The sequence below is a fragment of the Oryzias latipes genome, chromosome 20, assembly GCF_053564925.1.
Source record: "Oryzias latipes strain Hd-rR chromosome 20, Olatipes_Hd-rR_3.1".
Lineage (NCBI taxonomy): Eukaryota > Metazoa > Chordata > Actinopteri > Beloniformes > Adrianichthyidae > Oryzias > Oryzias latipes.
This window is the reverse complement of record NC_136256.1, coordinates 12,453,513-12,477,936: the sequence shown is the minus strand read 5'-3', so window position 1 is coordinate 12,477,936 and position 24,424 is coordinate 12,453,513. Positions and strand designations below refer to the sequence as shown.

General features: G+C 38.3%; 1 protein-coding gene, 1 long non-coding RNA gene and 5 other non-coding genes across 9 annotated transcripts in view; 1 reads left to right on the top strand and 6 right to left on the bottom strand.

Annotated features, from left to right (window-relative positions):
- Nucleotides 1-24,424, top strand: part of LOC101161760 (partitioning defective 3 homolog) — a 409,769-nt gene that overhangs the window by 222,288 nt on the left and 163,057 nt on the right. For both annotated transcript variants that reach the window (XM_023950353.2, XM_023950354.2), the window contains one exon: nucleotides 15,229-15,415. In XM_023950353.2, the coding sequence (XP_023806121.1) occupies nucleotides 15,229-15,415 (187 nt within the window). The remainder of the gene's footprint in view (nucleotides 1-15,228; nucleotides 15,416-24,424) is intronic.
- trnal-uaa (transfer RNA leucine (anticodon UAA)) lies at nucleotides 5,554-5,637 on the bottom strand. The gene has a single exon. It is a non-coding gene; the product is annotated as a tRNA-Leu (tRNA).
- On the bottom strand, nucleotides 6,433-7,820 carry LOC110017286 (uncharacterized). Of its 2 annotated transcripts, none has more exons than XR_002872393.2 (4): nucleotides 7,682-7,820; nucleotides 6,945-7,039; nucleotides 6,712-6,821; nucleotides 6,433-6,623 (listed from the first exon to the last, which is right to left on the bottom strand). It is a non-coding gene; the product is annotated as an uncharacterized LOC110017286 (long non-coding RNA). The 2 variants fall into 2 exon arrangements; XR_002872394.2 differs by having other exon boundaries at nucleotides 6,945-7,033.
- Nucleotides 9,571-9,653, bottom strand: trnal-uaa (transfer RNA leucine (anticodon UAA)). The gene has a single exon. It is a non-coding gene; the product is annotated as a tRNA-Leu (tRNA).
- Nucleotides 10,850-10,932, bottom strand: trnal-uaa (transfer RNA leucine (anticodon UAA)). Its single transcript has one exon. It is a non-coding gene; the product is annotated as a tRNA-Leu (tRNA).
- Nucleotides 11,667-11,749, bottom strand: trnal-uaa (transfer RNA leucine (anticodon UAA)). The gene has a single exon. It is a non-coding gene; the product is annotated as a tRNA-Leu (tRNA).
- trnal-uaa (transfer RNA leucine (anticodon UAA)) lies at nucleotides 12,108-12,190 on the bottom strand. Its single transcript has one exon. It is a non-coding gene; the product is annotated as a tRNA-Leu (tRNA).

Here is a 24,424-nt window from a genome sequence, read left to right as displayed (position 1 = left end):
TCTGTGTTGGATCTGCATTTTCTATTCGTAAAGTTAGAGAGAACTCCATAAAACAACGCTAGTTTTTTATTATGATCATTTTTTGGAAACTTCAGCTGCTATCCAGATTTCAATCAAAATGTAACTATTTGGTCTGTTGTTACAATGCGACCTTTCATACTGGTGCCCATTCCTTTTGTATACTTCAAATCAAAAGCAAAAAAAGAAAATGATCATCACAAAGACTGTAGATGACAGTACGGACAATCACCAGCCATCCACAAACATAAAATACAAGTGTGAGTGTGTGTGTGTGTTCAGACGGGGAGAAACAGTAATTGATGATTCACAGAAGGCACTTCCCTCACAAAAGAGCAATTTGTTATTTTGCTGAGAGGCTTTGATTTGCGCAGCTCAGAAAAGATTTCAGCGGCAGCGTAATTGTGTCACCGTGGCCTTTGTCACCCTGTAATTAAAGATAGCCTCTCATGAGTCACGCCGACCTTAAGCAGATCCACACGACCCAGCATCCCCTGCAGCTGCCGCCGCAGCCCCTAACAGGGCCACGTCATACAAAAGCAAATTCCCTGCCAACAGCTGAAATCTATTAAACCAATGGCTGTAGTCATTGATTTGTATGTCGGGACATTGAATTACACTGCAGCTGTGCAACCTGGGGTACAATTGTGGAGAAAAATATCATGCAGATCATAATTTGGGGAAAAATACTCAAAATTGGACTTGATGTTCTTCAAGTTATCAGAGGATGGAAGCGCAAACACAATATGAATTCCCATCTGATTACAGATTCTGTTTGCTGTCTCATTAACTGCTGGCTGTTGAAACATTGAGTTAAGGTGAGGGGGTCACACTAATAGCCTCACTCAATCTTCTTTCGTCCAGGCGATTCCTTGAGTCCCCCGTCCATCACACCATCTTTCCCTGTCTCTATTGTCTCTCTTCCCTCGTGACACTTTGGCCTATCGATTTGACTGGAGGGGAGATCGTTAGTCGATCTGCGCTGCCGCGGGGTTCAGACATGAACTGCGGCAGGTAATCACCTTAAGTACACAGCGGTGGAAAGCGATGGCTTTTTGTTCACCGTGGGACACAGGTGCCATCTATCTAGCGGCATTCCACCGTATCTTGGGCCAGATTTCTTCATCTGGTTAAATGCTTAGGGGATAGATGTGATGACAGCCTCACTTGCAGAGAAATGTGTGGACGGGGAACCAGGTTATTTACGCTTGAAGGAGGACATCAAACAGTGAGATGACGGAATTGATACAAAGAAATGTGGCATCTCTGTGGCTGCCGTTGCTTTTAGAAAGTGCTGACAGCTTCATCCTTGTAATGTATGGAAGCCATGACCATGAGGGAAAATGATCCTCCTTACATCATTAAAGTACAGTGTCCACCTCTGCGCTAAAAGATTTTCCTGCTTCATCGATGGCCATGATACGATTATCATGACGGGTTAAAATGTTTGGTGTGAGACATGACTTTTCAGTGGGAATGTCACCAAAACCAATCCCGTTAGTGCCACGGTAAATCTTTTAATACATTTCATGGAACAGGACTTTTTAGCTGCCCAGAGTGACCAATACATGCATGGAAAATGTGAACTATGAGATGCTGGACATGAGGGGCAGCAGGTCAAGCAGTCCTAGACACTAGAAGACTAAGCCAGCAAATGGAACCCATGTAGACATCACAGTTTTATCACTGTTTTATCACAAGCAAAGAACACGTAAATCAACGTAGAATATGAACCTTGCATGATTATTTTGCTGTTTATAGGCAATTCATTATTGATTTGTGCGTCAATTACATAACTTTAATGTGATATGTGCACCGTATACGTGATATAAAAGTAAAACATTGGTGGTACATGCGTGAAAAGTTCTTTAGACATTCCTGGAGAGACGTGGACGGTCATAGAAAGCCATAAAATTTGATGTATGTAAAAATCACACACAATTTCGTAAGATTTACGTAAATTTGCGCGAAAACTGCGTAATTCTCAACCAACCAAAAATTTAGAACAGCTCCAAACTAAATTCACGTAAAGACCCGTCGGCCGGAACTATTGATGTACATCTGCACACATCAACGAATGACGAACGCAAGAAACTTTTATCACACAACATATATCACGCATGTATCACGAAAGACCGAAATTTTATACATGGAAAAAGCGCCACTTGCACGTGGCCTTTAAGGTCCAGGGTTGGGTAGCCCTGTTTTTACACCAGAGCTTTAGCTCCTGTGTTGACATTTTTTCTGCTACTATAACTCCTCAACCATAGATGAAAATAAGGTAATTCCTGCGGATTCCAAAGTGGAGAAAAGCTGCCTTGCTACTTCAGAGTTGGGAATTGCTTATGCGATCAATGTAGATTCTGTTGTACAGAAAAGCAGCTTTACGCCACTTTGCAACACTTTACGTTTTTTAAATTGTGGCATATTTGTGCAAAGCTGATATGAAAAGTTGCTTTTCTCTGTGTCACAATTAGCTGATTCACGATGATCGCATAAACGGTCAAGTATTTAAGACATGTCAAACAACTTGTTATTTAGGTGTCGAAGGCGACATCTCCAGGGTTTAGAATAGTTCATGTATAATATACATGTCATAGTCCTGTTGACAAAGGGTGGGGATAGAAGGAAGGGATTTTTATGTGTTTCATTGAGCAAAGGTGGACGAAACTACACACATCATCTCATGCACCCCTTTTTTCCCACAACACATGTGGACATGAGTAACATGATATAGTTTGCCATGAAACAAGCAGATTGTGTTATTTATTCTTAAATGTTAATAGAATTTATGCAGAAAGGGGAATCTGGCTCAAACCATGGTGTCTATTAGAAAAAGGCAGATGTACCATTTGACAGTGTAACACCTTCCAAAGGCTTTTTTTTTTTAAAGTTTTGGGATATTTATGTTTATACCTAGTGAATTATTATGGGATCTGTTGCTAGTGGAAACTAGGATGATGAATAAAACCAAAGTTTTGTCAACAACAACAATCTTGGTTCGTATGTATCTATCCCAACCCCTTTGACCTTTTTCTTAAGAAAAATGTTCCATCCTTTCATTTGAAGAAAGAATTGGGGAGTCATTTGCTTGAGCCAAAGAGGAGTGCTGTGTTTGTTGTTTGGCAGTTGTTTTTACAGATTCTTTCTGCGTTGCTGTAGTGAGTACACAGTCAGGTATGGTGCATAATAAACCTGCACTGTTTACTGTGGTTGAATGAAATAAGAACGATCATTTCTTTAAAAAAAAAAAGAAAAATACAGCCCAGGTAAATTCAAAAACAAAACATCACTTTCTTCAATTCTAGCAAAAGGGAATATGATCTCTGATCACTAGTAGAAATCAGAAAAAATATTGCAGGAAAACCTAAAAAACACATCTTGGAATATGAGGGAAGTTTATATATTCACTGTATTGACTTGCTGCCGCCTCCCATAACTCATGATTATATGCAGGTCTTAATTCTCAACCTTTCCATTCCATTTACTTCTGAGTCTTGGTTCATTTATGACAGCCCAGGCAGCATAATGAAGCAAAACATCAGAGGAGAGGGCTTGATTTGATTAGAGTTCCTCTATTGTCTTAAACAGGAGCTCAGACTCACATTATTTAAATCAGGTATTAGATAAACATTGGCAAGACATACAAGTGAAGTATGAAAGATTCGAGTTGTGTGATTTCACACATCAAGATCATAAATATGCTTAATTTTTCAGCTCTAAAGAAGAAAATGGGATAAAAACAGTAGCAAATGAAGCTCAATTGACTTTAGTTTCAACTAAAAGACATTTGACTTTTCAAAGGCAAAATACCATCAAATAAATGAAAAATGCAAACCCAAGCTTGTGGTTTGTACTGATGTGAGTAAACAAGTGCTCTTTTATTTCAGTAGTTCCAGGAAAGCGAAAGAAACACCTGGATTGTTCCCAAGACTAATATTCGGCTTAGACTTAAAAGGGACTTTTTTTTTTAAAGCTTTGCATCATGTTATGTCTGGAGTCAGGGAGATTAGCATTCTAAAAAAAGTTTAATCAACAGTCAAGCATGTTTGAGACAGTCTAGTCTTGAAAACCTTTTTTTTAGTTTTATCGATTTTATTTAACCTTTATTTTACTAGGAGTTCCCTTGAGATAAAATTGTTTTTCCAAGAGAGACCAACACATTTACACATACAAAAACAAACATAAAACATGAAAATAAAACAAATTTAAAATCAGCTTGGTAGAAATTACACAACCCTTTAACCCTTGTGCTATCTTAGATGACCCCACCCTTACATTGCTGTGTTCTCCCTACCATAATAAAGGTGGATAAAAGTGGAAAGATGTCATGTAATCCATGGACACCAGTGAAGATCACAAATCATTGAAGAAAAAAGGTTCAGAGCACTGTCTGGCGGGTCTAGATGACCCAACTCCCAATGTTTAAGTGCCTAGGATAGTACAAGGGTTACAAAGCTCACTTATGAGCCAATACACAATGACATTTAACCCTTGTGCCATCCTATGACCCCACCCTTACATTGACATGTTATCCCTACCATGAAAAAAGGTGGATAAAGGTGGAGAGGATTTCATGTAATGTAATGTGTAAAAACGGTTCAGCGCACTGTCTTGTAGGTTCTAGATGACCCAACTCCCAATGTTAAAGTGCCTAGGATAGTACAAGAGATGCTACTTGGAGTAGGGTTTGAACCCACATGAGCATGTGCTCATTGGGTCTTAAGACCAATGCCTTAACCACTCAGCATCCTGGTTACAAATTGTTCCTTTGTTTCAAAAAACAGAGAGAAAATGCAGATGCGTGAGGAAGCATTTGAAAAAATCACATTTTGCAACCCAAAGACTTGTATCCTAGGCACTTTAATGTTGGAAGTTGGGTCATATAGACCCACTAGACGGTGTTCTGAACCTTTTTTCTTCAATGATTTGTGATCTTCACTGGTGTCCATTGATTACATGAAATCCTCTCCACCTTTATCCGCCTTTGTCTTGGTAGGGCTAACACGTAAATGTAAGGATCGGGTCATCTGGACCCCATAGGATAGCACAAGGGGTTAAAGGTTTGCTTCATATAGTATTTGAAGTCAAATTTAACCAAGGATGCATAAGATGAACTCAACAGTCAAGCATGGTAATGGAGGAGTAATAATTTGGGTAATTTCTACTCAAAAATAAATGTTGGAAATTAAAACATTCTATCAAAAGGTCATTTCTTAGCCATAAAACAAGGCTCAATCATGTTCTAGTATAGTATGCGCCACAATAGGGTTTGAACTGACATGAGAATATATACACTGGATCTTTAACCCAATACCTTAGCCATCCTCGTTGGAAAAACTGTTCAATTATTGACATATTTAGAAAAAAACAAACACAAAATTTGATTATTATTAAAGTATTAAAAAAAATAGTCTGTTAATACTTTGTTTTGGTTGAAATAACATAATCCTTTAGAATACTTATTTTTAGCTTAAACAGACAAGCTGAAATTTTAGCTTCAGACAAAGTCACAAGCAACAATGTTCTTGTAGCTACCAGGAGTGGGGTTTGAACCCACGTGAACATGTGCTTTATTGGATCTTAAGTCCAACGCCTTAACCACTCGGCCATCCTGGTTGATCACATTTAGTAAATCGAGAAAGCAAGAAAAGAAAAGAATACATTGAATATTCAGACCATTTAGGTAAAAGCTGTTGAGATACAAAACAGCATTCCTTTTTAGGGTTGCATCATGTTGTAAATGAAATGAAGTCCAACTTTACAAAATTTACAAGGGCACTCTTCGGAACCTAAAAATAAGATCTAAAAAAAAGGCTTACCTCACTGCAAAAAAACACCATCTTAATTCAAGAAAAAAGTACTTGTTTTTAGTAGAAATTAACTAGAAATAAGTCAAATTATCTGTCCATGCAGCTAGTAAATTTAACTTAAGATGTCTTGATTTAAGTAAAAATATCTAAGCCATAGTAAATCGGTTAAATCTTGAAATTAGGCAAAAACACTTATTTTAAGCAGTAATTTAAGACAAAAAACTAGAAACTAGGATATAGGAGCTTGATTAAAATTTATTGCCTACTAAAATTCAGAAAATACATCTTGAAACAAGCCGTTGCAAAAGATATTTTTTCTTGTTTCAATACTAAAACGAATGAAAACAAATTCACTTTTCGATTCTTTTATTCAACTTACAAACTGAGATTTGTGATACAAATTTACCCAAAGGCACTAGGAATACAATATTTCTTTAACAACACAATTAGAATACTCATCTAAACAGACATAAACATTGACCTGCAAAAGCAGTTTATCTTCCAACAAATTCTTTACTTTAATGCTCTTTCATGTGGTGGTGATGTCCCACTTGTGAATTGTATCCTGAAGGATCTCTGTCTGAATGACAGAAGGGTGGCCACGCAATTTGTGTAGGTCAGATGTAGTGTGTAATAATATGCCATTTAGAAAATCAGACCCTCGTGAAGCTTTTCTTTTTCAAACGTCACTGGCATCAAACCAATAGCAACGATTCATCTGCTGCCATCAAACACCAAGACTGGACTTGACAGGCCTCTCTTCTGGATGAAGACGTTTGGATCTTCTGTTGACTATAAAGCAGAAAAAACGTTTTTCCTTTAGTATCTCCAATGTAGTAATTTCTTTATGTATCTGCTTAGGGCAAAAATAAAAATTTACCTCCTGAACATGCAGTAAAGCTTCACTAGCACACCCCAGTTTCTTTGATGGAGGTGCCACTGGGGGAAAGAGAATGGGAAGGGCCTTCACCAGAGCAAAGTTGGCTTCCACTGAAACACAATAAATTAAATTTTACTTCTTGAAGAAGAAACACATAGAACCTAGACAAACCAAGTGATGAAAAATATATATACATTTAAAATTTTACTTTATACTTTTTACATAATACTTACATGATGCAGTTCTCTGGATAAACATCCACGATGGATGAAGCTCTGGTATCTCCTCTTATGGCTCCACAATCAATGTAAGCTTGTTTGGCCTGAAACTCCAGATCAAAAAACTGTTAAGATCAGCTTGGGCTTCTACTTTTTGTACATTTCCTGCAGAGTTTTATAATGCCTAGCTTGTACTTGCATACTATCCTTATTCACTAGAAGTGATCAAAAATTGGGTTTTAATTTCTGCCAACAATAGTAACTCTCAAACTTAAAAATGTTAAAGTCACAATTTTTAATAACAGCAAGTTTTCATTCTAACTTTAAGATCATCAAGCATACATGACAAACAGTCTTTCAAACTGGCCGATTTGGGTGGGAAACTGCCCAATCTAGCAACCCTAGCATAAAACTGAGTTACAGTTGAGCAGTATTGGGCTAGCAATAACTCAAGTTAGCTTACTACAATAGCATACTTCTTAACACTGAAATACATTTTTACTAAACAAAAAATTAATTTAACATATTTAAACAGAACCAAAATCTCATTAATTGTATTTTAAAGTATATTTATGATGTATACAGGATACTTACAAAAAAGTGACGGAGTAGCTGAAATAGTGCTAGCGCAAGCTAGCTAGTTGCTCCGTTAGCCTGCTTCTCAAGATGTTTAAACCCACTTTATAATCTTTACCAGCTGCGTGGAGCGTAATGGTGATTTATTCTATGTCATGTGATTTAATATAGCTTACCTCCTTTTATCTTGTCCGCCGAATATTATATTCCTAATTGTTTTTCCTGTTCGTCCTCGTCATGTTCTGGATCATCAGATGTACGTCGCAAATGTGACAAGATGGCGCTGGGTCGGTCCCAATATGAAAATACTCAAAGGGTATCCCAAAAATGCAATAAATAGAATTAATTTTTTTGTGTTACACCTCCTTATGCCATCATTATGAAAATAAATAAGTTATAAAACAGCATATAACGTGTGGGCTCTACTAGTTTATCTTAAGCAAGTCTTCTGAACATATTAATCCCCCTTCATTTGGTCACAATGGACTTTTCCATTTTTGCTTGTGCCCGCCGGAATGTTCCATTGAAAAATTACGACAAAACATGAAAAATACATATTTTAAAAGATCAACTATTCTACGTAAACCTTGGTTGATATAACAAATAACTTCTTTGATTAAGGAAGATAATCATTGTCTGATTTGTACAATCTTTCGATTCAAAATAGATCTTTGCACAAAATATTGAGTTGGTATTGCCCAAACCAAGCGCGGTAGAATTATGATTGCATCATCTGTGGATTGCAAAGTACTGTTTATAATTTAAATTTAAATCAGATAACCATGCTGTTAGAGTGAAGTGGCTTGTTCTCAATATTAACAAATATGTATGTGAAAGGTCACTAATTATCATTTCTGCGAATAAAACAATACTCACTTTTGGACCTACACAAAAGATTTGTGGTAACAATGGATTGTTGACAAGACAGACAACATTGTATTGAAGCCAGGTTTACGAAACACTGTTTTAACAGAGACCTTCTTGCTTATGAACTAGCTATACCTAATCTTGCTTACGTTTATAAATGCTGAAAACAAGCTTGGTTATCATATCATTTCAAAATCAGTGTTTTGATCAAAAATAATGTTGATGACGATATTGCAGTAAAAAACAAAAATACTTATCTATTGTTTATCCTATAAATATTGGATGAGCTATTGAACATCAGTATTCACGTACATTTTTGGATATCAGATAATATGGTTACATCTAAAATAAACTTAAGACCTTAACCTGTGCTTAAATCAGGCCTGCAGTATTTTTTCTTGTTTTGCATGGAAAATGATTAATTTCTAAATTTACAAACTGATCAAGAAAGGTAATGCATATTTTTGTCTTAAAACAAGTTTAATAAACTTAAATTAGGACGTTTTCCTGTCCTTAAATCAGGCTTGCGGTGTTTTTTTCTTGTTTTGCATGTAAAATGACTACTTTCTAGATTTACAAACTGATCAAGACAGGTAATGCATATTTTTCTTAAAACAAGTGTAATAATCTTACAAGTGCTGCTGTTTTTATCTAAAATTAAGATCAATAAGATTTTACAGCTAGTTTTAAGATTGATAATCTTAGGTAGATTGACGAAATTTGCAGTGCTGGAGTGTGGTTTGAACCCACGTGAACATGTGCTCATTGGATCTTCAGTCCAATGCCTTAACCACTCGGCCATCCTGGTTGATCACATTTAGAAAATCGAGAAAGCACCAAAAGAAAAAAATACATTGAATATTCAGACCATTTAGGTAAAAGCTGTTGAGATACAAAACAGCATTCCTTTTTAGGGTTGCATCATGTTGTAAATGAAGTCCAACTTAGCATGAAATTAAGTTGTAATCAAGACGGTCAAGCATGGTGGTACAGTCATGATTTTTTGCCATTTCTCGATCTTTTCTTCTGGAGAAGCTTGATGTCGGCAGTAATCATGGTGTGAGGTGTTATCAATAATGAAGCATGGTGGTGGCTTGGGCAATTTCTAGTCTTTAGAAAATCTTCACGTTGATAGAAATTACACAGAATTTACAAAGCTCACTTCAGAACCTAAATAAGGTCAGCCATAACAAAGGATTACCAGGAGTGGGGTTTGAACCCACGTGAGCTTGTGCTCATTGGATCTTAAGTCCAACGCCTTAACCACTCGGCCACCCTGGTTACGTAAAATATTGTTTTTTTTCTAAAAATTCAGAAAAACACAAAGGACAATTGAGAAAAAACAATTTCTGTAAGGTCTGCATGGCAGTGGTACAGGGAAGGTTTGGGCAATTTATTTTTTCCTCCAGTAAAGCTTTATGTTGAAAGAAACCATGCTGTAAGGTGTAATCAACAGTTAAGCATGGTGGACGGAAGGTATAGGCCACCTCTACCCTCTTAAAAACCTTCACATTATCGGAAATTTTATCATCCTTCACGATTGGGATCTTTAGACTGGCCCCTTAACCACTCTGACATATTTTTTGTGAAAAAATTTAGTTTAGAAAATTGACACAAAAATTGAGACACAGAATTTCCCCAGAGAGGCTTCATGGTAACCCTTGTGCTATCCTAGGCACTTTAACATTTGGAGTTGGGTCATCTGGACCCACTAGACAGTGCTCTGAACCTTATTTCTTCAATGATTTGAGAACCTCACTGGTGTCCATGGATTACATGAAATCTTTCCACTTTTTTCCACCTTTATCATGGTAGGAATAACACGTCAAAGTAAGGGTGGGGTCATCTAGCACAAGGTAGCACAAGGGTTAATAGTAACTACGGTGTAAGGTGTTATCAATAATCAAGCATGGTGGTGACTTGGGCCATTTCTAATCGTCAAATTTGTAGAAATTACACAAAATTTACAAGGGCACTCTTCGGAACCTAAAAATAAGATCATCTAAAAAAAAGGCTTACCTGGAGTGGGGTTTGAACCCACGTGAACATGTGCTCATTGGATCTTAAGTCCAACGTTTTAACCACTCGGCCATCCTGGTTGATCACATTTAGAAAATCGAGAAAGCAACAAAAGAAAAAAATACATTGATTATTCAGACCATTTAGGTAAAAGCTGTTGAGATACAAAACAGTATTCCTTTTTAGGGTTGCATCATGTTGTAAATGAAGTCCAACTTAGCATGAAATTAAGTTGTAATCAAGACGGTCAAGCATGGTGGTACAGTCATGGTTTTGGCAAATTCTCGATCTTTTCTTCTGGAGAAGCTTGATGTTGGCAGTAATCATGGTGTGAGGTGTTATCAATAGTGAAGCATGGTGGTGGCTTGGGCAATTTCTAGTCTTTAGAAAATATTCACGTTGACAGAAATTACAAAGCTCATTTCAGAACCTAAATAAGGTCAGCCATAACCAAGGATTACCAGGAGTGGGGTTTGAACCCACGTGAGCTTGTGCTCATTGGATCTTAAGTCCAACGCCTTAACCACTCGGCCATCCTGGTTAAGTAAAATATTGTTTTTTTCTAAAAATTCAGAAAAACACAAAGGACAATTGAGAAAAAACAATTTCTGTAAGGTATGCATGGCAGTGGTACAGGGAAGGTTTGGGCAATTTATTTTTTCCTCCAGTAAAGCTTTATGTTGAAAGAAACCATGCTGTAAGGTGTAATCAACAGTTAAGCATGGTGGACGGAAGATATAGGCCACCTCTACCCTCTTAAAAACCTTCACATTATCGGAAATTTTATCATCCTTCACGATTGGGATCTTTAGACTGGCCCCTTAACCACTCTGACATATTTGTTGTGAAAAAATTTAGTTTAGAAAATTGACACAAAAATTGAGACACAGAATTTCCCCGGAGAGGCTTCATGGTAACCCTTGTGCTATCCTAAGCACTTTAACATTTGGAGTTGGGTCATCTGGACCCACTAGACAGTGCTCTGAACCTTATTTCTTCAATGATTTGAGAACCTCACTGGTGTCCATGGATTACATGAAATCTTTCCACCTTTATCCACCTTTGTCATGGTAGGAATAACACGTCAAAGTAAGGGTGGGGTCATCGAGCACAAGGTAGCACAAGGGTTAATAGAAACTACGGTGTAAGGTGTTATCAATAATCAAGCATGGTGGTGACTTGGGCCATTTCTAATCTTCAAGTTTGTAGAAATTACACAAAATTTACAAGGGCACTCTTCGGAACCTAAAAATAAGATCATCTAAAAAAAAGGCTTACCTGGAGTGGGGTTTGAACCCACGTGAACATGTGCTCATTGGATCTTAAGTGCAACGCCTTAACCACTCGGCCATCCTGGTTGATCACATTTAGAAAATCGAGAAAGCAACAAAAGAAAAAAATACATTGAATATTCAGACCATTTAGGTAAAAGCTGTTGAGATACAAAACAGCATTCCTTTTTAGGGTTGCATCGTGTTGTAAATGAAGTTGTAAGTTGTAATCAAGATGGTCAAGCATGGTGGTACAGTCATGGTTTTGGCCAATTCTCGATCTTTTCTTCTGGAGAAGCTTGATGTTGGCAGTAATCATGGTGTGAGGTATTATCAATAGTGAAACAAGGTGGTGGCTGGGGCAATTTCTAGTCTTTAGAAAATCTTACACATAATCTACAAAGCTTACTTCGGAACTTGAATAAGGTCAGTCATAACCAAGGATTACCAGGAGTGGGGTTTTAAACCACGTGAGCATGTGCTCATTGGATCTTAAGTCCAACGCCTTAACCACTCGGCCATCCTGGTTACATAAAATATTGTTCTTTTATAAACAAATACAGTGGTACAGGGATGATTTGGGCAATTTCTTTTTGCCTCTGGTAAGGTTTTATTTCCATAGAAATCATGCTGTTAGTAAGGTGTCATCAAAGTGAGCTTGTGCTCATTTGATGTTGAGTTCAACGTCTTAACCACTCGGCCATCCTGGTTGCAAATTCTTTGCCATCTTCAGGAAAAGAATAAATAAAAAATAAAAACACCCGGAATTCTACTGTTGCATATGAACAAATAGTTATTGAGACATAAAACAGAATTTCTTTAAGGTTTAGATAATGTTGTATATGGAGTCCAATTAAAATTAAGTTGTAATCAACAGTCAGTCATCGTGGTGGTACAGTGATGGTTTGGGTGATTTTAATATCTTTTCTCTCTGGAAAATCCTAATGTTGGTAGAAACCATGGCAAAGGTGTGATCAAAAGTCGAGCATGGTAGTGGTGGAGTGATGGTTTTGGCCATTTCTACTCTGTTGAAAACCTTCACATTGGTAGAAATGACAGCATCCTTCACAAAAGTCAGCCCTTAAAATGACTCAGTAGCTGTTTGTTCTCTGCATTTGACCCATCTCCAGGGGGAGCAGTGACCTGCACACACAGCCACTCTGGGAGGCATTTGGGTGCCATTTTTAGAGTCTTTGGCTCTTGAGTCCAACGCCTTAACAACGCAGCCATCCTGGTTGCAGAATCTGCCACAAAATTGTCAGACAAATATTTCCTGCTGTGCAAGATCTCTCTATCTCTGTTCTTTGGGTTGCCTCTATTCAGGCCAGGGTTCATTCTAATAATAATATTCCTTACAGTTTCCCAAGTAACTACTTTTTGCCCCTCATTTCAGAAAAACCCGCTGTAGAGGTTATATATTTGTATGCATCTGGAGTTGTGCCGATGTAACGCAAATGCGCCGTACCATATCTCAAACTCCACACATCTACCCTTCACGATTCAGTTATTTAGCAGGTTTAGATACACTCCACATCAAGCTGTCAGTCAGGCCCTGGCAGCTGTGCGTTTGCTGACCTTGCTGAGCCGATCTCAACATCTATCATCTAAGCACAGCTGTCACATCTTTCACAATCAAGCAAGGTGTTTCAGCCCATCTGAAACAACCCGTAAAAGAAAACAGACCAGAAACAGTTGCTCTCTGTGAAGGCTGGGAACTATTACCATTTAACATTTGATGTCAATTTGAGGACACAGTTGATAGTCATATTTTCCTTTAACAAGTATTATGGATACCAATGATACACACTTCAAAGAAATAAATCAAACATCATAATACATCAAATGTATAATAAATTCCACAAATAGACTTTAAGTCAGTTGTAATGAGAAAAATGTAGTTCTAATTAACTCATATGTCCTATTGTATGCAGCACACATTCTGTTTTATAGAATATGCAAAGCAAGCACTTTATGAGGTGTGCATGCTGATCTGTACATTTGATCTGTTATCAGCAATTCACATGACAACATACTTGTTCAGACATGATTAAGATGAGATTCTCTTTGTCCACCCAAGAACAGCGTGGAGAAGAAATTGCGATTCTGTTATCTTAAAATGAGGCGTGGTTGTTGACACCTCCATGTTGGTCATGTCTGATTCTGACCCTTCCACCAGAATGTCACCTCAGACTCAACAGAACAACAAACCTTTTTTTTTTAAGTCTTTCCAGTCCTGTGCTGTTAAGATTAGCCTTTTTGAGCTGTAACCTGGAAACACTGGATGATTGCTATGCTTAACTTTAGGAGGGGGGGATTTAATACAGTAAAGAAGTGTTTTTACATGAGACATGTAGTCGATTGTCAAGAGGGTCTGATGCTACAATCGCACCGGCCTCCGCAACATGCAGATACAATACAGGGTTGTGTCAGGAAGAGCATCCGGCATAGAAATCTCTGCCAAACCACCTGTATGAATCAGTGATAGCTGGTTCACCGTGCGACACCTGAAGGGATATGCCGAAAAGTGAACAACAACAAGGGACTCAGATTTGGTTGTGCTGTTTGGGTATCTTCCTTTTTAATTCTTCTCCAAAATATTTGCTACATGTCATCTTTTTTTGGTCAAAGCGTCTACAAAACCAAGGTTCTGTGCTGTTTGTTGGTGCTCAGATCCATGTTTACACTGTATATCGGTATAAAGATCTTAGTCAAACTAAAGGCTTTTAGGTTCATTTGGAGCAGAAAAATATTACCCTGCTATTAATGGTCTGCTAAAGTCTCAGAAAGTATCATAACTCTGCTTCTCATGCTGCTGAAGGAGTCTGCTGCCGTCCTTGGTGCTGAGTGTTTTCACATCCCCCAATGACTTTTACTCCTGAGGAGCAGAAAAGGAGCGATTATGAAGGTCCTCCGAGTGGGGGGTCAGGTGGGACAGAATACAGATCAGGGAAGCTCTTCTGCTTCTGATTGTCCTTGGAGAAGAGTGAAGGAGAATGGATTAAACTGCAACTTTTCTTCAGAACATGAATATACACTGGATAGCAGATCTTTTTTTTTGGGGGGGGGGGGGGGGGGGGGGGGTGCCTTGTGAATTGTCATGGCATCTTTTGTCCTTTTTTCTGTGGTTGTCATGTGTCTAGCACCAAATTATGGATTAGATATGTTAGATCTGAATGTGTCTCTATCTTTTTGGTGGTCATATCATCAGAAAGAAGGCCCAAAGGTAGAATATAGGCCTGCTTTTAATCAGAGGTGAAGCAGAAATAGATGTTGTTTCCTTTGGTGGGGATTTCTTTTCTAACAATGCTGGTTTGTGGCATCAGTCCTGATGGTCAGTCAATGCAAGTCTGTGGATGCAATCAAATTTGTAAAGTGACGGATGGATGTTTTTGTACCATTTTTTAAAAGAAATACTGGCCTCCTTGTATTCCTTTTACCACTTGTGTCGCTAAACCATTGTCTGCGCTTGTTTTGATCATGTTTTCTCTGCACGTGTTTATCATTGCATAAAAGTATCGCTAACTAAATGCTATAAAAGTAATTACTGAAGCCTCTCTGTCACTTAGGTCACTACCAGCTCTCTCCGACTGTGAACATGCCTCAGGACGACATGGTGATAATCGAAGACGATAGGCCACCCATGCTTCCTGCCCGTCTATCGGATCACTCGTCCTCCAGTTCCCATGAAGACATGGGCTTTGTGGGGGAAAGCTCCAGTGGTTGGATGCAGGAGCTGCCGGTGCAGGACGAATGGTAAGGAGACTGTTGCTTCATGAGTTAATGCAAAACTATTACAGTGGTCCTTTGTCTATCACGGGATTCACGTTCTAAAAATCACTTGTGATTGACAAAACCTTTGTAGTTTTTTATGATTATTTTAAGGCTGTAATACCCCTCAATACAAACCCTATACACTTTTCTCAGACAGACGTGAAGACTTTCGCACTTTTCTCTTTAATTTCAACTCTCAAAGTTCTACACTTCCTAGAAAAACAATTTGGCAAACTGGATGCATGCTATACAGAAGACACTGCACAGAGGAAATTGATTGACAATTGTCTACAACCAATCAGGACAATGCAATGAAAAAAGAAAAGAGTATTACGCTAAATTTTTGCTTAAAAAAGGCCAAACAAAGTTCAACCGCAATTCAGCGAGGGACCACTGTTCTGTTTATGGTTACATATAGATTTAGACAGTGTCAATAATTCTTTTCACAGTTCTGTGTCCTTATATACAGTAGGTTGGTGAAATGGTTGTATTGGGCAATCTCCCACTGTCAAACAGGAGATTCATATCATCATATCAGCACTAAAACCATTAGTGACATCTTTTTGAAACAGTTATATAAGTGAGTTGTTTGTATAAAGACATGTCTTAAAAAATACATTGGCTCTTTGAAATATGGGTAAAAGACTTCTATGGTTTAATGCGCAACGTCAGCATGGGAAGTCAGCATCCCTCTCGGCCTGTAGAGAAAAATTACAGCTACAGCTTGGCCATAAGGCTCATAAACCTTTTCGGAACACAAACTCTCTGCAGTGTCAGAAGCAAAGAGGATTTCAAGTGGAGTTTGAACTGTACAGTGGTTAAGTTATGCTCTAAAAAAACCTGATAGGTGAAATCTGTAAAGTAGGCATCTCATTATTTTTAACTATTACTACAGATGTTTTAAGGCTGTAAAACTCCTTATTACACATTTTTAAACTTTTTCTCAAACATGAACACATATACACTTTCCTCTCTTGTTTAAACTCTTAAGTTCAAACCTTTGTAGAAAAATAAGTCCAGTATAACAGAATAAAGAACATCATCTTCCCATAACACTGTATTTCAAGAATGTATGGTACTATCTAGCAGAACCTTAAATAGAATCATGTAGGCATTGATATTATCTGCAGCAGATCATCTTATTTTCGCAATTTGTCTTTTATACTGTGCCTATAAGTGAAACATTTGCCCCTGCCACTCACTCAAGAACTCAAGAAGAAAGTTTGCATGCAGCTACTATCCAGAGAGAATTCAGTTTCTACACAGTAAACGACTCCTCTCCAAAAAAACAAACAAAAAAAAAAAAACATCACAGCAGATGAAACTGTCAAAAACTGAATGGTGCCAAAATCTGTCATGGGGCTCAAAAAATAAACAAAACCCATTAACAAAACCAGAACACACGAATATCCAAAGGAAAGTTAAACATATTATGGGATGGCCACAGGACCTTGACAGCCATTTTGTGACAATGTTTGAAAATGTTCTATTTTTCCCACAACATGGGAGAAGAAAACTTTTTTTCAAGCGATCTTCAAGAAATTTCCCCCAGATGCTGGGAGCTTAAATTAATGACCACAACCGTAATTTTGTTGACCTTTGGCCACGTGAAGAGGCTGCTATCTTGAATTAAAAAAAAAAACCCTAAGTACCTTCTACACATTGAAGCCCCCACTTGGGATTTTGATCTATTGCCTTCCAACTCCTTGAGCATCATTGGGAAGCTACAATTGGAATACGAAGTTGTAGATTTTGAACGCTGTTAATGTGGCGAGCTCACAAAAGTGATGCTCCCCTGCTCGCATACTTTTTACGGAAATATTGTGAAACTTCAAAACATGAATTTTTGCCTTTAGCTGAACAAAACAATACAACAAAACAATGGTAATATATTAAGAAAGTGGGCGTGGTTAGTAAAAATCCTTCGTTGCAGAGAAAATCCCAAAGAATTTGCTTTTGCTTATTCTTCTAAAAATGACATAGACATGTCTGTCACCCCCAGGCAAACAAAACATGAAATGGTTGCTGTGGTGATAAAACCAACAGAGAAAAAGAAAAAAAGGTTTTTCACGAATTTCTCACATGTAGCTATGACCAGTGTGGCAGGGGGGCGTGTAGCAGCCACTCAGCCAGTCAGAAGGGGCGGCGAGTAGAAAGGGGGCGGGTAGCACCTGTGGGCCTTTCAACGCCACTTTTAGCTTTAACATGTGTGTGCTTTTACATCATTCTCCTCCAGTTGAGCCACGGCCTTGGTTGTTATAAATAGAATTGCTCTGATTTATTTATTTAGGTTTATTTCAGATCCATATTTTTCCCTTAAATGAACTCCTCCCCCTCTCTCAGTGGTTTATTATTAATGAGCAGATTTGCTCAGCATGCCAGTCACTCAGGTGACGTCATGGTGGATTGGATTCTAACCACCCCCTGCACCTGCAGCACATTCACACACATGATATGTGCACACAGTCCAGGAGTGTGCTGCATGCCTCTGCCTGCGGGGTTACTCTGAATAATTCATGATCAGTTACATGTTGTTGTTTTTTTTTCCCACTCACAGGCTAACAGCTGCTTACCAACTGTGTATCATCATTCTTACTTCCTTCTACCGATTCTCATTTTTCCTTCTTTTTCATGTCTCTCCAACATCCTTGTGCACGTCAGCGTTAACAGGCATCCTGAGCCAGCAGGGGATGTGGGTCAGACATCCATTGAAACGGTTGCTGTTTTTAATTAAGCTCCTGCAACAGTGCAGCCAGGTCTCTATATGCACTGAATATGTATTGTGAAGAGCACAGACCAACTCACCTTTGTCCTCTAGTCTTATTCAGCCTTCTGTCCTCATGGGAAAAAGCTTGCCAGGGCCACAGCTGTACACCTACAGTGCATACAAATTAGTTGTCGGTTTAAATCATTGTTATTCCAATCTCATCTTTTTATACTTGATCGATTTTTTTTATTCTTTATTCCATCAACCTTTATAGTAGCTTATTTACTCTTCACAGCAGTTGTGTTTCATTTGAATGCCATAATTAATTTCTCTGATTGTATATTTGGTTACATATTAAAAGTCAATTCCTCCGCCTACCAAGGGATTTTATAGCAAACCTGCTTTTGAACCAATTTTTTTTTTCCATTTTTTGGAATCTCACTATCCTTTTTTCTCATCAATTCCCACCATGAAGAATTTGGCAAATGAACATCCTCGTCTGTTTATCTCCTCTAAACGGGTTTCGGGTGACTTGCACCACCCACGTGATGGTGTGCGAGCAAATGATGGCATCTCACATTTGCAGTTAGGAGACCTGGGCTGACCTACTTTTTTCCTGACGTCTTTAGCTCCCTGCATATAGACCTTTGTTGTGTCTCGTCAGCTTTTCACGCCTCACATTTGCATTTCTGCATATTTTAACATTTCACAGACGTCGATTTAAAAGCACACAGATTTGTACGCTTTTAGTGCGTTCTTTGCACATAGTCATTTGTTTTTTTGTCATCTCCATGGATGGATTGTTGCATTCTTCTTGTCAGAACTGCTGGTAATGTGGTTCAGATAATCTTTCTTTAATCCACCCATGCTGCAGCCAGCTGCAGTGGATTGTTTCAGGATTAAAAACTGTGCAAAAGGGAAATATGATGGAGAGCAGCGTTTCAGGTTTCCATAATACTGTAGGGGTGTCCCAAACAGATTTTTTGTGGCACCTGATCTGATTCCGAGTCACTTGATTTTGAGTATCTGCCCCTACCGCAATCTAATACTTTTATAACAAATTTAAAAAGTTAATCCTATTCTTTTATTCAGCTTATTTTCTTAATGATTTTACGCACCACAAAGCACACGTAACCCTTATGCTATCCAAGGCGCTTCAACGTTGAGAGTTGGGTCATCTAGACCCACTAGCCACTGCGCCGAACCTTTTTCTCTTCAAAGATTTGTGATCTTCACTGGTGTCCATGGATTACATGAAATCCTCTCCACCTTTATCATGGTAGGGAAAACACGTCAATGTAAGGGTGGGGTCATCTGGACCCCATAAGATAGCACAAGGGGTTTTAAAAGCCTGAAGTGTGAACTATAAAAAATAGTCATGTGATAAAGTTTGGTGACTGTAGCTTTACGATCTATTTAACTTTTTCACCATAATTATGGGATTTATATCTCTGTTAAAAATTCCTAAATAATGAAAACAATGACTTTCTTTCAAAACCGTTGGTGTAGGATAAATATGATGACAAATGTTCGTGACTAGCTCATATCAAGAGAAGTATTTATTTGTTTTCTCAGAGCTATGACTTTGTAGACGGTCCCTTGGCAGTCTTCTCACTGCCGTCTCTCTGTTTAATTCTTTAAAAAGAAAAAAACAATCCTTTTTTTCTTTTGAAATGCTTTTGTTGATCGTTGTTTGTGATGAGACAAAGCAGTAGAGACACTTGCTGTAAGTTTTAAATGATTTTTAAAAAACTTATTGAGCCTGGAAGGGAAAATCTGTACATATTTTACTAACTTTATACTGTTTAACTTTAAACTTTAAACTGTTTCTGTGTGCCTCCTGGTCAAACTGGTTCCATATTCTTCTGCACTTTATGGCGATAAAGCCCATTCATGATACGCAGACTTCTAGCAAGGTATTTAACTGTAATAACAAGCTTCAAATATATAGCACTGATCAGAATAATAATAATATAATGTTCTAATCCCTGAATGGGATACAACATCTGATTTTGATCAAGTCTGAAATTACATGATCTGGCCCAACTTCTGATCACATGATCGGATTGGGACATCCTTAAAATAAAGGCTGCGAATTTAGCACATCTTCTCTCTTTATTTTTTTTATTGTGATATTTTTTTCTGGCACTTGACCCTTCACAAAAACTCCCACAGTGGTGTCTGCACCATAAAGAAAACACTGTTTCTACAAGATTTACAGACAAAAAGATCCTAGACTGGTTCATGAAATGGCTGAACAATGTCCCCAACAATAGGGTAGGTGAAATAAAAGTCTAATAGCAGGAAAACTGTTTTCTGTGCATTTATAACAGCACATTTGAAAGGAAATGTTTACTATTTCCACCTGGTTTTCTTCACAAAAGCTCATAAAAAAAAGAGTTGTTGACACACTGGGCCCTTAGTTCTCCTCAGACTGGCATGTTTATTCTCCAAATGCAATGAGACTGAATGAAAATAAAGATATCAGCAAGAGAAGAGCTTAAAGTATGATAGTTTTCCAAGAATGGAGAGTTTTGGACAGAGTTTTCTATGAATTTTCAGAGTTCTCACTTTTTATCTGGGTTCTTCAGAACCATTTACCCCTGGATGCACAAGTATTTTAAGTTTCATCTTCCCATCTCTCCTTCGGTATCAAGTTTTCCTTTAAAATTTTCTTCTAAAGGAAATAGATATAAAAGCACTTTTTGTAACACAGTCAGTCCATATAGCTCCAAATTTTTTTCTAGTTATTATCACCACTAATAACAATCCCATATTTGCAGGTCCTTATCAGCACTCATGTTATTCAATTAACTTCATTCTGTTTCAAGACTCTGTTTTTGTTGTCGATAACACAGCCAAAGTCATTTTGGAAAGTCAGAAACAAGACTCTAAAAAAAAAAAGACAATCTGAAATAATTTATCTTAGATAATAAATATGCAGCCAATAAGCTAAAGGTGGTGTTAAAAACACCCTTTAATTCAGTCCTAAAGATGAAGATTTAGCCGTCAATTGCCACTTCAAAAAGATTTCAATGTGTTGATGCAATTTCTTTTCTAAAAAATGAATTTCCCTGCTTCTTGTTAAGTCAACACACATGTACAAAATATACACAATTTTGGACCGTTTGGAATAGGAGTGGATGGAGTGAATAGGAATGAACCCGATCTGGCTCCACACACTGGGCATATCCTAACTTGACATTATGTGGGTGTCACTTGGTTTTCTTGCGTCACTTAGAAACTTTTCTCACAAAGACTTCGGGCGGGCTGCATGTAGTGGTTAGCATACCCCCCCTTACAGAAAGAAGGGTTCAAAACCGGGCTGGGTCCTTTCTAGTTTGCATGTTCTCCTCGTTCATATGTGGGTTTACTCTACTTTCCTCCAGCAGTCTAAGACATACTTCATAGGTTAATTTATTCTAAATCATCCATGTGGGTGTGATCATGTGACCCAGTGATGGACTGGCGACCTGTCCAGGGTGTACCCCGCCTTTACCCAGCAGTAGCTGGATAGGCTCCAGCAGTCCTGTAACACCAAAATGGAATAATTGGATTTGGTAGATTGTTGGGTGCATGGATGGACGGATTCATGGATAGATGAATGGCTGAATGATGCTGCTAACTCATGGTTAACCCTCTAACACCAGAGATGTAGCCGGTGACACCTAAATAACACACACTCATTGACATACCATAAACTTTGACCCCTTACACAATCAACGTGATTCCGTCGATTATGACACAGAGAAAAGTGCCTTTTCATATCTTTGGACCAACACTTGACGTTCTGCCACAGAATCACCTGATTTATGTTGATTGGCTGAACACTACACGAGTGTAAATAGTTGCATATCAATGCAATGCACTTCAGAATCCACTGGAATCACGTTAATTGTGTAAATGTTTGAAGAGTTACTGCAGTCAAAACAATGTCAACACTGGAGCTAAAGCATCTGTACAAAAGGGTTAAAAACAGAATTCATGTACCATATGTTTTTAACGCTATAAGGCAAATGGCATAAACTTATATAGTGCTTTTCTACCTACAAGGCCCAAAGTGCTCTACAATCACAGATGCATTCACCTACACATTCACACACTGGTGGTGGCTCTGCTGCCAAACACAGGTGCCCACCTACCACCAGAGGCAGGGTGGGGTTCAGAGTGTTGCCTAATGACGCATCGACGTGCAGGGTGGGAATTTAACCTGCAATCTTATGATCATGGGTTGACTGCCCTACCGCTGCACCACGGGCAAATATAAGGCAAATATAAAAGCCTTAATTATAAAAAAAAAAAGAAAAACGAGAGCTTTATCCGTTCTGGTTGTGTTTACGCTAATGCTTCTAACGCGGTTAACGTGTTAGGGTATAAAACTGTGTTGGTGTGTTTGTACGTGATACTAACCACGTTGGGAGTTAGCATATTCATAGTAACGTTTGTTTTAGTGGTATCAGTCTGTTGGGAGGTTGGGAGTTACAGGTATTGTGACGTATTACAGGTAACGCTGCTAACATGTATCAAAAGCATCAATTAGAGTTACTGTGAACGCTGTTAACCAAGTCCAACTGACTGATGGACTCATCTCTGACTCTTTTGTCTCGCTTAATGCGCCTTCTATTTCGGTATGACGTAAGTTTAAAATAGACCATTTATAGATGGTGCGCCCTATAGCACAGGAAATATAACAGTTCAGATTTTAAGGGTTTGCCTATCAAAGTAGGTATAAAACATACATACTGATAAATAAATAAAAAATAAAATGTCCCTTTTGAACCAACAAGACTTATGCTCTCTCATGTCTCTGATTTCGACTTTGACAGAGTAGAGGATAAGTGTCAATTGCTATTAGGGTGAGAGAAGATGGATGGAGTGCTGGAGCGGGTGGGTAGGAAAAGAGAAGGCAGAGAACTAGACTGTGTCCTTCTGTGTCTTTGTGAGATGTCACGGGTGGAAACATCATTTCCCGGGCCGCTCCGACACAGGCTGTCAAGCAGCGAGAATTGAAAAGGAATCCAGACAAACATAACGCGCAGCCATTTTTCAAAGCCTCAAACACACACACAGCCGCACAGACGCATTCAGCCTCATGAGTGTTTAGATACACATTGGCAGGTAAACAATTTCACAAATTAACATATAAAGTGGAAAAGGTTCACACAGGCACGAACAAATAAACTTTGCAGGAGCGCTGCCTACTTCGGTTGACTCCCTAATAGTCTGTCATTAGTAATGTAACTAAAAGTCACAAGTGCTCTATTAGGTTTGTGGGCTTTTTTTTTTGTTTTTTTATCAATTTTTCACCATAAAAGCATCTAAATGCAAACAGCCCTTTGGTGCATGCATATTTCTCACACTATTCGACTCATCCAAATGTCCTTGTAGGTTGTTAGTGACTTAAATGCCAGGTAGTACACATACACATATTTCCCCAGAAAGGCTTTTTGTCCCCGCAGGTTTTATGAATATTGAGCATGTCTCATTGGAGCAACTCTGCTGCCCTTCTCTACTCCCATCACCACCTTGTTCTAAGGCTTCCTGCTTTGTGCACTGGCTGTTTTTTCATGCCATATGACAGGGAAGCAGCTGGAGATCAGTTTTTGCCCACACACCAACATAAACCTTTGCTTGATCCTAATGTTTGTCGGTTCATGTTTCTTTCTGTGTCCATTGTCTATCTGCAAAGTTTATAAAAGATAAAATTGTTAACTACTTTTTTTCTGTATACATTTTGAATGCCATCTTGTGCTTGTCTGTCCGTGTCTCACCTGTATGGCTTTATGCACTAAAGACAGCTTGAAGCTTTGCAGCTAAGCAGTGCATCCATGCAGTCAGCTGACACAGACTCCAAACCTCACAGGGAACCATATCGGAAGCTGCTTACCATACATTCTTATTCATTTTGAAAAAAATGCCATTATTCTTATTGGGCCTTATTGGGAAAGTTAGAGATTGAGCTGTTCGATTATTTAAATATACATGAAAACATAAAAAGTAGAATCAAAAAGGGATAAGTCAAGGTAATTGCGTCGTAGAGAACGTTTAGCACTTCACATTAGGGCCAACTTGTGGTTTAACAGATTTAACTTCCTGCCGTAGAGCCAGAAACAGCAACATGATCATGTAAAATGTGAGTGAGCTCAGTGGATTTTCTTGTGAGCAACCCTCAGCTCCATTTAAATTTAGATGATGGCTGGTATTTGAATGGAAGCATCTGCTTGGAGGAGTGGAAACTGCTTTTAAACACTACTAAAGGAAGAACAGAAGAGGGACATTTTGGA